This window comes from Staurois parvus, unplaced genomic scaffold (genome assembly GCF_062004578.1).
Source record: "Staurois parvus isolate SC_StPar_1 unplaced genomic scaffold, SC_StPar_1.0 ptg000124l, whole genome shotgun sequence".
NCBI classification, from domain to species: domain Eukaryota; kingdom Metazoa; phylum Chordata; class Amphibia; order Anura; family Ranidae; genus Staurois; species Staurois parvus.
This window is the reverse complement of record NW_028317920.1, coordinates 1,449,618-1,466,728: the sequence shown is the minus strand read 5'-3', so window position 1 is coordinate 1,466,728 and position 17,111 is coordinate 1,449,618. Positions and strand designations below refer to the sequence as shown.

At 41.3% G+C, this 17,111-nt stretch overlaps 1 protein-coding gene across 13 annotated transcripts in view; it reads right to left on the bottom strand.

Annotated features, from left to right (window-relative positions):
* Positions 1-17,111, bottom strand: part of FOXP1 (forkhead box P1) — a 1,001,617-nt gene that overhangs the window by 124,004 nt on the left and 860,502 nt on the right. For 7 of the 13 annotated variants that reach the window (XM_089672250.1, XM_089672252.1, XM_089672251.1 and 4 more), the window contains one exon: positions 15,383-15,514. The exons of the other annotated variants lie outside the window; for them this stretch is intronic. In XM_089672250.1, the coding sequence (XP_089528376.1) occupies positions 15,383-15,514 (132 nt within the window). The remainder of the gene's footprint in view (positions 1-15,382; positions 15,515-17,111) is intronic. 13 annotated transcript variants of the gene reach the window in all.

Genomic DNA, 17,111 nt, shown 5'->3' with positions numbered 1-17,111 from the left:
GCATGTATTTCACACACACAACTAGATAACAGCAGGAACTGTCAATGTTTGAATTTTTTTCTAAGAAAAAAAAGCATGAATACAAACATTGATGCTTTCAAAAGTGCACAGAATTGGAAGAACGAAGGAGTGTTAAAATGCATGCATTTTCAGATGCTCATATGTGAATGCTTAGAGAAAACCTTTTGTTCACCAACTGTACCATCCAGAACAATTTCATTAAGTTTTGGCTATTCAAAATAGGTATGTAAAATTGAATAAAGCACACCCATGACAAATGCAGCCTTAGTTTGTTAGACAATCGGGGTCAATGACACGGTAAAGATGATGAATGGTTGTATAAACGTGTCAGCACAATCTCTTTGTTACATACATTGTGTTTTTACACATGAGTCTACTTACTAAGATCTAAATTTTTATTCAAATTGGATGAAATGCCCAAATCTGATCACACAGTAACCCGCTTTGTGACATGGGAATCCAAGGCACAGCTTTGTGAGTCTATGGAAATTCCCTCTTGTCTGTACGTTTAAAAAGAGAACAATTCTTCAGAAACTGTATCAAGGGAAGTTTTGATCAGAGACAAAATGTGTTTAGCAAAGTAAAAAAAAAAAAAAACAGCTTGACCATTTAAGATACTACTAATGGAGGAGGGAAGATCATTCTGCTATCCATGCCACATCAAGGCAACCTGTGGTTAACCAATCTCTGGGGAAGAATTGATTGAATGTCTGCATTAAATGTTCCTATTCAATCACTGTTCTTGCCATTTCTCTTCTTTGCCTTGTCTTATTTAAATCTTCATCAATACGTATAATCTACTCTACTGGCACTGGCCCTTGACAGCTGAATGACACTGGGTGGAGCTTAGTGCAGTAAGAGGGCAGGATTTAATCTCAGCTTGGGGAGAAGTCACAACTACTTATACAACCTGGTCCTAGGAACTCTACTCTCCATGTGTACAGGATATGATCCTATGACAAGCGCAGATGCTTGCATGCGATGAGGACATGCTAGGTTCACTTTAAGGGTAGCTATAGACATAGGATGGTCACTGCCTCAGTATTCCAACTTCATCAGGAATGGATGACGAGCACAGCATGGGACAGCTGTTTTACAGGATAAAAGCTAATCAGCTCTGTTTGATTTACCAGACAACCATTAGGGCCCTTTCACACTGATGCACTTTGGTACAGCTTAAGGGCCCTTTCTCACTGATGCGCTTTTGATACATTCCCATTGACTTACAATGGAAGATGCCTTATTGGTATGCTTTTGAAAAACTGCACCAAAGATGCAGCATGCAGGACTTTTCAAGGTGCAGCACACCTGCAGTGTGAACAGTTACATAGGATTTAATAGGAAATAGTTTTCAGATGATTTTGTCCTGGAAAAGCAAGGCAAAAGTGGACCAGTATGAAAGGGGCCTTACTCTTTCATTCGAGGCCTGATTTAGACCATGGGGAGTCTAGGGCATTTCAGGATTGATGAGTCCCTGATACACACGAATTAAAACACTTGGCAAATCACCAAAATTACACAACAAACTCTGTATATTGTATGTCATTGTAACTGACAAGTTATACTATCCATACATAAAAAGGTTTCATGAGTTATATATCTAAAGTAAATACTTGTGTATACATATCAATACATACCTGCAAACTCCAAACAGATTTTTAGTTAAGACAAATTTCAAACAACATAGCTATGATGCAACGTATGCTTTGGTTTCCATATATAACATTGATTGATTCAACAATTTATACAACAAAATTAAACTCTAAACCTGTCAATGCAAAAGTTGAGAGTTTATCTACGCCAAGTACAGTGAGGGGAAATTACGAAGATTGGAGTAGACAGAATCTGGAGCAGCCGTGTATGGCAACCAACCTGGTTCTAGCTTTCTTTTTCAAAGCTTAACTGAACAAGCTGAAGCTAGAAGCTGATTGGTTGCCATTTGCAGCTGCTCCAGATTCTGTTTGCTTCAATAGTAGTAAATTCACTCAAGTAAGTTCTACAAACATCCAGCTATTTACATCACACTACAATGTCTACAAAAAGTCTTCCTTTCTACACTAGGCATCTGAAAAATGTTTAATGAACTCCTCAAACCGTATCATATTTAGAACATGGCTCTCTACATCCAGTTGGCACAGAGCACTAAGGCCTTGTTTACACAGGCGGATCAGTTGCGTTTTGTCCTTCACCTGACCACCTACCTTCAAAAGAACATTGTGGACATTAAGATGTGTATACATTTTCATGGCCGAGAATCTTTTCATTATGGTGTGGCAATTTTAATTCCACAGATAGGGTTTGGCAAGCAGTGCTGTTCATCAATCTCACCCATTGAAGTCAATGGGACTGAGCTATAACCACGGGCCAAGAATTGGCCTAGCGGTTGCAGCTCACTCTCGCTGACTTCAGAATGAATGAAGCAGAGCTTTACCCGCGGTTGTGGTGCAGTAAAGCAACGTACAATCCCTGTTCAATCATAACAGGGATTAGATAGATAGGGGAGGTTTTAAAAAAATTATGACAAATGCCATCCTAAGCACAAATATTATCCACCATTACTACTGTAACTTTCAATGCAATAGCGCCTGTTGCACTTAAAGTATAACTAAAGGCAAAACCTTTTTTTGGATAAAGCGGAGAAGGATTAGAACCCTCTGTCTGGTTTTTCTGTGTTGCGGTCCGAGCCCCTGTTAGGGAGATTCACTTTCTCTATTAGTCCTGTTTACTGTTATCATTGAAAGTGAAATTAAAAGAAACATTTTGGGTTGTCCCAAGAACTGAAATAGTGGGGATATCTTCCAATGGGGACACTAGTTCTGGTGACCCTGGGGATTCCCTCACTTTAGAGGATTTCCTTTCACTTCCTGTTTTGACTATGGGACAGGAAGTGATTGGAAGTCCCCCCAATGGGACACAAATGGCAAAAAAAACTGACAGGGGTTATTAATACTCCCTTACTCTATCCAAAGTTTGCCCTTAGTTAAATTACACTTTTGAGTATTGGTCTACTGTAGTTAAATATTCTTATCCAGAATATATAGGAATGTTAATTCCACCTGAAACATAGCACGCATGTGGCTTTCCTGCTGTTCTGTAGCCAAATAGCTGTATATCTGCAGTAAGAGGTCTAAGGCACTGCTGTATCTGCCTGCTAGTGTGATCCTTGGTAATGTCAGCTCTATATTGTTTACTGTTCTCCTTGCTGGAGAGGAATCTGTACATGAGGACCAGCATTACAAGGCCTTATTGTTGACTCCTGAGTGCCTGTTTTTCTGTTTTAATTTTTTTTGTAGTCCTTTATTCTCTGCTTGCCTTTTTGAGCACAGCTTCCACAGCACAGGTCTTCTTTAAGTACACCTAAACTGTTGCTATAGATTTAGAGCCTTTGTGATCTTTTATGAATACAGAAAACCATAAAAATTACTAGTTTAGCTCTATCATTTTACGAAGAACAGTGCTACAAACGTGCAAGTCTTTGGCTCAAAGTCTAATACAAGCCTTGGAGCCATATGCAAACAAAAGAAACAAATTGCAACAACTATTAAATGTTCCTTTCCCTGCTATCTCTGCTAAGGTTAATACCAGCTTTCCATGTTACAAAAAGGCAGGATATAGAAGTATACAGGACGCATTGTCCATGAAAGAGTTCAGAGGAATCTGTGTTGCCAAATGGTGTTCCCCACCCAGTTACTAAACACAGGATACCAGTCCTTCTGTTTACTTCTCACAATTGAATGCACACAAAAAAGGTCTTTGCTGGGCTCTGTTGACAGGTCAGTAGCCAGTGTTAAAATACTGAAATATCCTGATAAAACTTGCAGTTTTGTTCCCCTCCCTCCAGCTCCTGTCAAAGGTCTGTTTTTCCTTTCTTGGGTTACTCCCTACAGCCTAACATAAACTGTCATACTAGGGCAGGACAAGCTGCTCTGTTATACATCTCTGATAAACTGGGTATGAAGGATTTGTATTCTCCACTGGTAGAAACAAGTTTTCAAATGGAGTGTGCATTGCTGCTAGTGAATCTGTCTTGGTGGCTTCATATAGTGGAGAGATATCCCCACCAGAATTTCCATTTCTGTTTAAAATGCAATAGAAACCATTAGCCAAACACATGTGTAAAGAGACAATGTCACTGACCTATTCAGGACTAAAGTGCCAGCATCTGTGAAAAAATACCACTCTAATGCTTTTTTCCCCCACTTGTTCCTCCATCACAACCAGTACCAAAATACCCATTGTCAGCTTATGTTGGAGGATAGATGGGATGGTGATGTCATCCTCTCTGTCATTCAACATCATTCAGGCCTTTCGATTGGATACTGTCACACAGGAGAAGGTCACCCATACCAGGTATTGTACTCCAGATATGATGGAGGCAGGAGTGGCGGGGGATCACTGGAGAAGGAGGATCAGACATTGTCAGTTTTCACTGAATGATCAGCATGAGTGTTTCTGTAAATGTCCAGCTGTAAGAATGCAAACACTTTGTTTTTGGCCTAGTGGAATCCGCAAAAGTAGTGTGACAATTATTGAAGTATCCTAGCGCTGTAAGAAGCAATCAGGAGATTCTGTCCATTGGCATCCTAAACTAAATATTCTCTATTGTCTTCTATAACTTTCTGTGCTCCTCCATTCCCTCACAAAACTGAGATACTGGTAGGGCCATGTTTCCAATTCTGGATCCTGTAGAGCAGGGGTGTCAAACTCAATTTCATTGCGTGCTGCATCAACGTTATTGTTGCCCTCAGAAGGTCGGTTGTATTTGTAAGATTTTATGTGCAGCGCACCCCCCCTTACATCAACCTAGCAGAGGAGTTCTGACCTCCTCTGTGCTGCCGACTGCTGATACAAGGTGGGAGTGGAGACGAATGGGGAGCTGAAGCTGTAGGAAAGGTGTGAGGGTCACATGAAATGACCTGGTGGGCCAGGTTTGGCCCACGGGCCTTGTGTTTGACACATGTGCTGTCGAGATACCACTATTAGCTCCCAAAATAACACCCTTCTGGTAGTATAACCTCTTTTACAAAGAACATCTTGTTTTTCTGGTCCTAACTTGTCTTAGAAAATAGTTTAGATAAACTTATGAAGAATGACTATATTTCTGCTGATGGTGGGATGAAATGTTTGGACAACTGCTATACAGAAAAAAGCCATCGTTTTCCTCTGCTACCTATAGGCACAGACCTAAAATGTCTAATAGCAAATTGGTCCTTAGATATCAGTTTTGATAAGACCAAACTTTATTATCCTCCAAAACTGCCACAACATGTTGTCATTGCCTACTCTGGGCTAATCTATATCATATCATTCCCATATGACTTGTTGTCTGAGAATGTGGGCAGCACAGTGGATAAATGGTTAGTACTTCCGCCTGGCAGTACTAGGGTCGCTGGTTCAAATCCCAACCCCGGCACCACCTGCCTGGAGTTTGCTTGTTCCGAGTTTGCTTGTTCTCCCTGTGACTGCGTGGGTTTCCTCCGGGTACTCCGGTTTCCTCCCACACTCCAAAGACATGCTGGTAGGTTAATTGGCTCCTGTCTAAATTGGCCCTAGTATGTGTATGTATGAATGTGAGTTAGGGACCTTAGATTGTACGCCCCTTGAGAGTTAGGGACTGATGTGAATGTACAATATATATGTAAAGTGCTGTGTAAATTGACAGCGCTATATAAGTACCTGAAATAAATATGATGGCGGCACAGTGGCTTAGTGGTTAGCACGTCAGCCTTGCAGTAAATGGGTCATGGGTTCGATTCCCGACCATGGCACCTCCTGCATGGAGTTTGCATGTTCTCCCTGTGCTTGCGTGGGTTTCCTCCGGGTGCTCCGGTTTCCTCCCACACTCCAAAGACCTGCCGGTAGGTTAACTGGATCCTGTCTAAATTGGCCCTAATATGTGTATGTATGAATGTAAGTTAGGGACCTTAGATTGTACACCCCTTGAGGGTTAGGGACTGATGTGAATGTACAATATATATATATATGTGTAAAGCGCTGCGTAAATTGACAGCGCTATTTAAGTACCTGAAATAAATGAATACAAAATAAATAAATAAATTACACAGGTTTATAAACTTACGTTGTTCAAAATGAGTTGTGCAACTATTAGTAAAATTAGGTACATTCAAGAAAGTTGCTTCAGTCGCAGATAATTTATCTTAATGAAGAGAACTTCTTTCTTTACACGCTTTTAAGAGATCCACTCTCTTTGCAAGGTCTCAATGCCTGACATGGATTCTTTTTTTCAGGTTGAATTTCTTTTCTAAATAATCTCCGATTTTAAAGTTAGTGAAGTTACAAAGGTATGCTGTTAAGGTCAGAGAGCTTCACTGCTGACGTGCTTTCCTGAGCCTAGCAACCAACCATCAGTTTCAGAATACTAGTTGCCAGGGTCAGAGGGGCATTGCAATGGAACCACTGGGACTATTGCAGACAATGGTGAACCAAGACATTGAATTTTAGTTAACACAATGGGAAGATACAGCCTAATACTTTGAAACATGACAAAGAATACAACAGATGAACCTCACAGCTATAATGTGTGCAGCCTTTATGTTTAGAACAGTGTACTCCAAACCACTGAGCAAGACAATTATTGGACCACTAGGCTTCTCTGCTAGCCCAATGGCCAACTTAAAAAAAAAAAAAATCACAGACTTGGATCAAATTAGGATGGCCCCAGATGGGCAGAGATCTCCACTAGCTAGCAAAAATCATTGTTCGTTGGACCATCACTAATAGTTATCATGCTGTCTATAGTCATGACAGATGCAAAAGTTAGAAACCAACCAAATTCTGTAATTAAAATTAGTAAAACCTAAAAAGTTTTTAGTAATCCACATACACACTTGGCAGGTTGTAGCAAACACGGAACACACTCAGCACTGCTGAGTGTGAAATTACACTTTTAAAACACAGTCTTCTACTGTTATGCTGGCTCAGTTCCCATCGTTATTTGAACACCACTATAATAGTGCTATAATACTGAACATCAGTGAATATCAGCCTCAACACATTGGGGTTTGTTTGCATCAAAATACAATACAGGCAGTGCCAGGTTGCACAGTTACCTGCTCCCACTTCTCTCCCCCCCCAGTCTTCTGGGACACAGCACGGGTCTTAGAAGACAGTGAGGCCAATGACAAGGCACAGCGCGCCCCATGCATGCACAGTCAGAGCTGTCCGTGAAGCTGCAATGAGTCATAGTTGGCTGCCGACAGTTAAGATGCCAGCCCCAGGGACCCAAGACTGCTTAAGAAACTGGCTGGGTGAGGACAGCGCTGGATTGCTAGACAGGTGAGTGTTTACTAAAAGTCAGCAGATACAGTTTTTGGAACTGTTGACTTTATATTTTTAAAGAAATGACTGAAGAACCGCCACAGTATACCTTAATCCATTATAGACTTACTTATCAGGATTCTTCAGCTGCTACCTTGGAAACTGCTACAATGTCATATAAACAAATGCTAAGTAAACACCCTATTCTAACTGTGTGGGAATGGCTGCAGTGGGCTTAGGAATAGGGCGGCCCTTAAATCAGTAAACATCCTGGCCTGTATATTCAAAGTAAGCTTCAGGGTTGCCAAGGCTGATGACAGAAGGTAAATTCTGCCACTGTTCTGCCACTAGGAACAAATTGCCAGTGGCAGGATCACTAAAGAGGCTGCCTATTTGTCCCTATGGAATCGTTTCCTCCATAGCCTGATGCATTGAGATTTGATTTCATAATGTGGCTGGCCTGAATGCTGTTAATCGCTAGTGATGGGAATGACATCTTGCTGCCTCAGCTATAGGAGGAGTGGCGTAGTAACCCATCTAACATGGAGTAAGAAAAGGCAGTATATGGACAACTTTACAGAATAATGGATTTACTGTAATGGCATCTTTACAACTTTGCTAATGAGTGTAATTCTGAACATTCACAAGTAGACCTCTTTGTTGGTGCTGACCAAAGATCTGAAGGTTGATGTTGGTCTAAATGACCGATGAGGCCTCGTGTTGGTTGCAAGCTTCTCCTTTTCAGTTTAGATTTAATTTTGTTTCTTTTCCTTGGCCAGTCATGTTTTTACTAATCATTTTTACAATCACTTACAATCACGTCAGAAACCTTTTAGCATGCGGAAAGGCACCTGTAGCCAAAGATATTCGTTGCTTAAAAAATGCTAGTTATCACGCGTTTGTTATCTGTACAGTACCCAATTATTGCAAGTGCAGCTATGGGCTTTGACACAGACAAAAAGAGCACACAGATTTAATGAATGAAGATGGTCATAGATACCTTAGGGTGGTCGGAATGTGCAGGCATGATCCAAGGGCTGGGTGATGCTGAGCTTCATTCGACCCAGAAAAGGGGGAACAAATTTTGTAAATCATGGACTTTGTGTGGAAGACAGCATAGCTGAAAAGGTTAGCGCTATTTGGAAGCTAGAATTGGGTTTTAAAACAAAGTGTAGTAACTCAACCACCAATCAGAATGAATCCTCAACCTTTCATATCCAACTGTTTGTCAAGGATAACTGTTCTTTGCACACGGTCAATATTCTTTTATCTGCTGAATAATCCTAATAGTATACAGATACCATAACGGGACACTATTCCTCAATGGGAGTAGCTTTTTAAGAAGAAACAAATAAAAATGAAAGCTATCACTGATGTGATTTCATCCAATTATCAGAAACGATGGATGCTTCTTACACGTGAAAATATGACACTAGAGGTTATTTTAACATTGAGTCATGTAAAAAGGAAACAGCCTCGTAAAGGTTTACTCCCCAGCACTCCGGGGGATAAATGTGTCGCTACTAGGAGGGGTTCTTTCCTGTCTATCTCAGCCAAACTGAATCTTTGATTTGCCTTTAGCATTGTGCTAAAACTTCCAACAAATGGATCTTCTTTTTTTTTTCCTGTATCACAATAAAGAAAATGAACAGCGGTAATGGGGTCACCTGCGACAACGCTGTAGGCCCTGGCCAGGACACCAGAGACTCATACAAGCCGATAAATCTATAAGAAATGTGCATTTTTATCATTTTATTACTGTATGCGACCATCCTGCCCTTACACTTCCTTCATCTGCCTCGAGTGTACATCTGAACTCGCATTGTCTCGCAGCATGCTTCCCGGCATAAAAAAAAAAAAAAAAAAGAAGAAAAACAAACTAAATACTGAGAAAGCAAAGGCGTACTATGTCTAATAAACCACGCAAGAGGTTAATATGAAGTGGCAGGTGAACTTCTCGCTGACTCAAGAATGATTGAGGCAGCCCTGCACTTCATTGTATTTCTTCAAACATAGAGTTAAGAGATCCTTTTTCCAAAACGCAAAAAAAAAAAAAAAAAATTTGATGTCTTTGAATGGAAAGAGGCACAAAATAACAACAGGGGGTGAAAGCTTGACAGCCACAGGGGAGAAGATCCATAATTCTTTCCTGTCTTTTTTTTTTCTTGAATCTTAGAAAAAAAAAATCTGCAGAAGGAGCGCAAACCTCGAGAGGCTACAGCCATTTCCTGTGATCAAGAATAAAATACTTCAAAAGTTGGTTTTTACCAATTCTGTTGATCAATTGCGCCTCCTTCTCCCTTCCTTTCCTTCTAGCGCCTTCCCTTTTTTTTTTTTCTGTTTACATCTGATGTGACTCAATGACAAGCGGTGTCTGAGCCGCTGAAACAAATCTGTCATGTTGATTTATGAGTGCGTCAAACCACGACTTGTCCAAACTGAAGCTTGCAGTTCATTAATTAGAGAGTTGTGACTTTGAAGTCGGCTCTCAGACTGTGGTTTTTAACATTTGGCTTAATTTGTATGCTCTTGAATGTGGCTCTCTAAGGGGAAAAAAACTGAAATTCCCTTCTTGTCTTTGAACTTCTTTTGACCGCACAATAATCATTCCTTTGTCCGGAGTGATGCCTGCATCCCAGAGTCATTAACGCGCATTGAATTGCTACTGATGAGTAAGCCCCGCTGAATTAAAGAAACAGCCTGCAAAACAAAGCTAAGAGCATTTTGCACTGCGATATCTCACAATTACATGCGTTTCCCTCCCCGTGCCATTTCCATTTTAATTACTGTTGGCCTGTTAGATTTACATTTTAGACACTTTTTAATCTGTTCCCTTTTTCTACAAGACTCAAGTGCTCCTTATAATAGAAACGGATGGGAGAAGACACAATGTAGGTGCCCGACTTAATATAGGCAAGTAGCTTTGTCTTGAGAGAGTTCTGACATCTATCGTACCCAATAGTGTTTACAATGCAGGCAGAAATATCGTTCTGCTATTCAGCAATGTGCTTTGTGTAGCAAATACCAGTGGACGATCAAAGATGTATGGGGAACACGCGGTGAAAAATACTTGCTGACGATACGACTCATTAGTATCACTAGCAATAATCAGCATCCTGGATCTGTAAGCAGTGAAAGTTTGTAGCGAGCATTCAACCAAATGCAATTCTAACTAGGAGTAAATGCCTAATGATCGAAGCCATATAAAGTCAACAAAAATACATTCAAAGGCCACTTTATTAGGTGGCACTGTTCAAATGCTTGGTAACACAAATTGCTAATCAGCCAACCACATGGCAGCAACTCAATGCATTTAGGCATCTAGACAAGGGGGAAGACAACTTGCTGAAGTTCAAACTGAGCATCAGAATGAGGAAGAAAGGGGATTTAAGTGTCTTTGAATGTGGCATGGTTGTTGGTGCCAGACGCGCTGTTTTGAGTATTTAAAAAACTGTTGATCTAATGGGATTTTCAGGCACAACTATCTCTAGAGTTTACAGAGAATGGTCCGAAAAAGGGAAAATATCCAGTAAGCAGCAGTTGTGTGGACAAAAACGCCTTGTTGATGTCAGAGGAGAATGGGCAGACTGGTTTGAGATGATAGCAAAGCAACAGTAACTCATGTCAATATGGACCAAAATCTCAGAGGAGAGGTGACTTCAAAATAATCTGAATTAAGGCAGTTCTGAGGGCAAAAGGGGTCCAAACGGATACTAGCAATGCGTATCTAATAAAGTGGACGGTGAATGTATATCCACCCATATCAACTTCATTTATTTTCAACTTTATTGTATCTCCAAATGAATTCCTCACCACTGTCTGCAAAATGCTCAGTTGTGACTACATGTTCAGTTTTTGCATTAACTGCACACAAGTTGTATTGCTCAAAGTTTCTGTATGATGTGCAAACCATGGAACCCTACATCTTCTTTCACTCTTTACCTTCCTAAGTATTGCACAGCTTTTCTAAGTTAGTATATGCAAACTTTACAATTAATGAAACAAAGCATTGTTTCAATATGGAACGTTAAGATTCCAAAATGTTCAAGGTAGCAGGGCTTGTGAGGTCTAAAGGCATTCTAAAGACAGCTTTATCTTTCCTCCATAACATTTGGGAAAAGAACAGGAGAGGGACTGATCAAAGTTGCAGTCCAGTAGTAGCACTTGGTGAACCAGTTTTCTGTGCAAAGGATATTCCCTGTACCCACTGAATGGGGATATTGTTGTTCTATGTGGTACTACTGGACACTGCATAAGGGGCCCATCTTTCACCTAGATTTCAAAAATTTATTGACAGACACATGATCTAAACATTTACTATGTGGCAAAGTCCTTACAAAGAAAGACCATTACAGCAATCTACAAATATAGTATTACTTTAAAATGTATAGTAAAATAAATCTGAAACTTCTATTGAAGAACATTTTGGAATAAATATTTCACTGCAATCTTATTGAGTAGAATGCTATCCTTGCCAGAAGAAACATTTTAGCATCTAAGGGTGCTTTACAGTTCTTTTTAAATGTATTTCTTGAATGTTTTTCTTTGTTGTAAAAAGTCTCATTCACCATCAAAATGCAAGTTGTGTTTTGTATGTACCTGAGCTAGTGGGCCATGCAGGTCCATCAAGTATGGACAACTGTTACAGAGTTTTGAAAACTGAAACAGAGGGAAAATCAAGGCTATATTTACAGTGGCCAATCAAGTGTGAACATTCATTCACTGTCTGAAGGAAGTGAGTGAAATCTGATTGGTTGCTAGCAGCAACACAAGGTTTCAAAGCTCTAGTGTTCAAACATGAATGCAGTTAAATAGACAACAGAGAGGACTAAAAATTGGGAAAAGAGAAATATTGTACCTTGTCTCATTCAATACATTAAGAGATACACCTAAAAAATGTAATCCTGGCTAGCTCTTGTGCTTTAGTGATGGTTCCACAAAGCAGCACAGTAACATCTTAATAACCACTTGGTCTTTTTCTGCACATGCCAAATAACATCGCCGTAGACATGATTGTACTTATGAAGATAATTAGAGGAAAAGAAAAACACAAATTAAGTTTATCCTAATTAAATCCTGATTAGCATTGCTCTTTGCATCGGAAACACTGATATCAATCAGAAGCTTCTACAAAAGACCAAACTTATGATCAAACTGCTCACTAAAGGAATCTACAGCCATGACCTGCCAGTTGGCTGTGGATTCACTATCGATCCACCTAATGATCTTTTTTTTCCCATAGCTAAGTACGTGAATATAACAATCAGAAAGAGGTTTATACACTATATTGCCAAAAGTTTTGGGCCAGCCCTCCAAATCATTGGATTCAGGTATTCCAAACACCTCCATGGCCAGAGGTGTATAAATTTAAGCACCTCGGCGTGCAGACTGCTTCTACAAACATTTGTGAAAGAATGGGTCACTCTCAGGAGCTCAGTGAATTCAAGCGTGGTACCATGAAAGGTTGCCACCTGTACAATAAGTCCATCCGTGACATTTCCTTGTTACTAAATATTCCAAGATCAACTGTTAGTGGTTTTATAACAAAGTGGAAGCAACTGGGAACAACAGCAATGTAAAATGACAGAGCGAGGTCAGCGCATGCTGAAGCGCACAGTGCGCAGAAGTCACCAACTGTCTGCAGAGTCAATAGCTAAAGACCTCCAAACTTCATGTGGCCTTCATATTAGCACAACAACAGTGTGTAGAGAGCCTCATGGAAAGGGTTTCCATGGCCGAGCAGCTGCATCCAAGCCTTACATCACCAAGTGCAATGCAAAGCGTCGGATGCCGTGGTGTAAAGCACGCCACCACTGGACTCTAGAGCAGTAGAGATGGGTTCTCTGGAGTAAAAAATCACGCTTCTCTGTCTGGCAATCTGATGGATGTGTCTGGGTTTGGCGGTTCCCAGGAGAACAGCACTTGCCTGACTGTACTGTGACAAGTGTAAAGTTTGGTGGAGGGGGGATTATGCTGTAGGGTCATTTTTCAGGGATTGGGCTTGGCCCCTTAGTTCCAGTGAAGGGAACTCTTAGTGTGTCAGCATACCAAGACATTTTGGACAATTTCATGCTCCCAACTTTGTGGGAACAATTTGGGGATGGTCCCTTCCTGTTCCAACATGACTGCGCACCAGTGCACAAAGCAAGGTCTATAAAGACATGGATAAGCGAGTTAGGGATGGAGGAACTTGACTGGCCTGCACAGAGTCCTAACCTCAACCAGATAGAACACCTTTGGGATGAATTAGAGCGGAGACTGTGAGCCAGGCCTTCTCATCCGACATCAGTGCCTGACCTTACAAATGCGCTTCTGAAAGAATGGTCAAATATTCCCATAGACACACTCCTAAACCTTGTGGACGTCGTTCCCAGAAGAGTTGAAGCTGTTATAGCTGCAAAGGGTGGGCCAGTTCAATACTGAACCCTTTGGACTAGGACTGGGATACCATTAAAGTTCATGTGCGTGTAAAAGCAGACGTCCCAATACTTTTGGCAATATAGTGAAACTTGACAATACAACTTCATAGTCATTAAATAGCATGCAAGGAATGTATAAGGTATGTATAGCCAATATCTCCATAGTATAGTCCGAATAATAAAACATAATTTGTGATTGGCTGCTATAGGTTACAGCCCTATTATCACTATCCTTCAGCTATCCCCTTATGTTATCTATATTTGCAACCAGTTAACTCATCAAAAGTATTTTGGCTGTCCCACATAAAAAGCCAATGTTAAAGTATAACTATAGGCAAAACTTTTTTTTTTTTAGTTTTGGAAAGAGATGGATTAGAACACCTATTAGGGTTTTTTTTTTTCTGTCTGTGCCCCCATTGGGGATATTCATCCTCTCTATTTGTTCTCTTTACCTTTATCATCGAAAATGAAAGTAAAAGAAAACACTAAATTTTGAGATGTCCCTAGAGAAGGGGACACTAGTTTGGGTGGTCTGGGATTCCGAAAGAGTTCCCTTAATTTGTAGGGATTTTCTCTCACTTCTTGTTTTGGCTGTAAGACAAGAAGCGAGGCAAACTCTCCCACTCACCGATGGCAAAATATAAACAGACATGGGTTATAACCCTCCCATACTTTATCCAATATGAAAAAAAAAACGTTTTGCTTATAGTTCTTCTCTAACTTGTATTTTCCTTTCTGTTACAAACGCTACCTCTGCTTTTTATTTGCTTTGGTCTTATACATCAGTCCCTGTTTCAATAGGCCAAATGTTTAAAGTGAACAAATCATTAAAAAAAGTTTCCCAGCGAAGGTATACCTTTAAAAGAAGGGTGTAAATAATCCCCTTTCCCATCACCCACTCTGCCAGATAGTGGGCCAATCCAAAGAAATCATTCCCCCGAAGTCTGCTGGAAATCTGTCACTTCTGGGAGTGTCGATTTCTCTAGAATTCCCCCACAGCTCCTACTGGTTACTGCTGTTGTGTGGGCTGTGAGGGATCAGCATTTCTGGAAGTGTCAGTTTCCCTGGGGAATTTACATAAAGACGAAAAGCAGCAATTCCACATCAAGGGCTGTGGGAAAGGTGAGTATTTATACTGTTCTTTTAAAAAGTATGCCTTCTCTGGAAAATTTTTATATAGTGACAGGGTTATTTTGAAGTAAAATATAAATAACAAAGTAATAGAAAAATAACAAAGTAATAGAACTACAGGAAAGCTTGTATGTGTGACTGAGTTGAACACCCAACTCAGTCACATTCCATCAGCAATTCAAATCAGAGCTTTGGCATGCCCATTGAAGCCCCATTTTGCATTTTACATTTTGTTTAGATGCCAAGCTCACTTCAACAATCACTGATCTCTATGGAGCAACCATCTGACCAGGCATCTTGCTGTGGATATTAACTTGAGTGCAACCAGCATTTGATACACAGTATAAAAGCAATAATGCAATGAATTCCAAAAGACTATATGCAAATGAAAAAAAAGATGGAAGAAATGCAGATTCATATTTTAACATAACTCAAAAGATCCTAAAGTAGAATTGTGGTCAGGCTACAGATACTCAAAAATTTACATATTCCTATCAAACAGTAAATAAATTCTAAAATAGGCCTCCACTGACCTCTGTAGCTGCAGGTAATGTAGAGTAATTCATCCTCAAATTTTGCAACAGAAGCTTCCCAGTTTTATTTTTTCTCTGCAGATCAACACCCGATTCCAGCACTGAGTAGACATCCTGACAGTCTTTTAACCTCTAATGTAAAAACAGAGCAGGTGCACAAAAAAAGAGGATGAGAGCAGAGTGCTGAAACCTGACTTGTACAACTTCACTACTTTTATCATGAACTTTGTGGATGAATTACTCCACAGTGATTATAACAACAGTTAGGTCAGTGAAGGCTTGTTGTAGAACATATTTGCTGCTTAAGAATGTGTAAATACTTACCGTATTTTCCGGCGTATAAGACGACTTTTCAACACAAGAAAAACTTCTGAAAAGTCGGGGGTCGTCTTATACGCCGGTATACGGCGAGCCAGTGTCAAGGCGGCACTTTTTCGAGGGGCGGGGCGGCGTTGCGCCGCCCCCCCCACCTCCTTCAACGGACACTAAGTACAGGGGTGGGCAGAGGGGCTGCTGTACCTTACCTGGCTCCAGTCCCGGTCCCACGACAATCCGGTCCAGGAAGCGCAGCTGCTCCTTCTTTCAGTTCGGCCGCTCGATGGTCGCGCGGGCGCTCAGCTCCGCATCCTCACCGGTGATTGGGCGCCAGCACTGGAAAGGCACACAGGCAACCAATCACCGGCCAGGAGGCGGAGCCGAGCGGCCCCGCGAAAATCTGAAAGAAGGAGCAGCCGCTGCTCTCCCCCACTGACACTAACGATGGGGCACTATTCCTCCCCCACTGACACTAACGATGGGGCACTATTCCTCCTCCACACTGACACTAACGATGGGGCACTATTCCTCCCCCACTGACACTAACGATGGGGCACTATTCCTCCTCCCCACTGACACCAACGATGGGGCACTATTCCTCCTCCCCACTGACACCAACGATGGGGCACTATTCCTCCTCCCCACTGACACCAATGCTGGGGCACTATTCCTCCCACTGACACCAATGATGGGGCGCAATTCCTGCCACTGATACCAATGCTGGGGCACTATTCCTTCCACTAATACCAATGATGGGGTGCTATTCCTCCCACTGACACCAATGATGGGGCACTATTCCTCCCACTGACACCAATGATGGGACACTATTCCTCCCTCTGACACTAATGATGGGGTGCTATTCCTCCCACTGATACCAATGATGGAGCACTATTCCTCCCACTGACACTAATGGGGCACTTTTCCTCCCACTGACACCAATGATGGGGCACGATTCTTCCCACTGTCACCAATGATGGGACACTATTCCTCCCACTGACTAATGATGGGGCACTATTCCTCCTACTGACACTAATGATGGGACACTATTCCTCACACAGTGACACTAATGATGGGGCACCATCATTGGTGTCAGTGGGAGGAATAGTGCCCCATCATTAGTCAGTGGGAGGAATAGTGCCCCATCATTGGTGTCAGTGGATGAAATAGTGCCCCATCATTGGTGTCAGTGGGAGGAGTAGTGCCTCATCATTGGTATCAGTGGGAGGAATCGTGCCCCATCATTGGTGTCAGTGGGAGGAATAGTGTCCCATCATTGGAATACCATACTGAAATAGCATACCATATTGAAATCAAATCTGATGTTTTTTCATTTTTATTTGGTGTGCGTTGGAAGAGGGGTAGTTTTATACGGCGAGTATAGCTCAAATCCTATATTTTAACAGGAAAAGTAGGG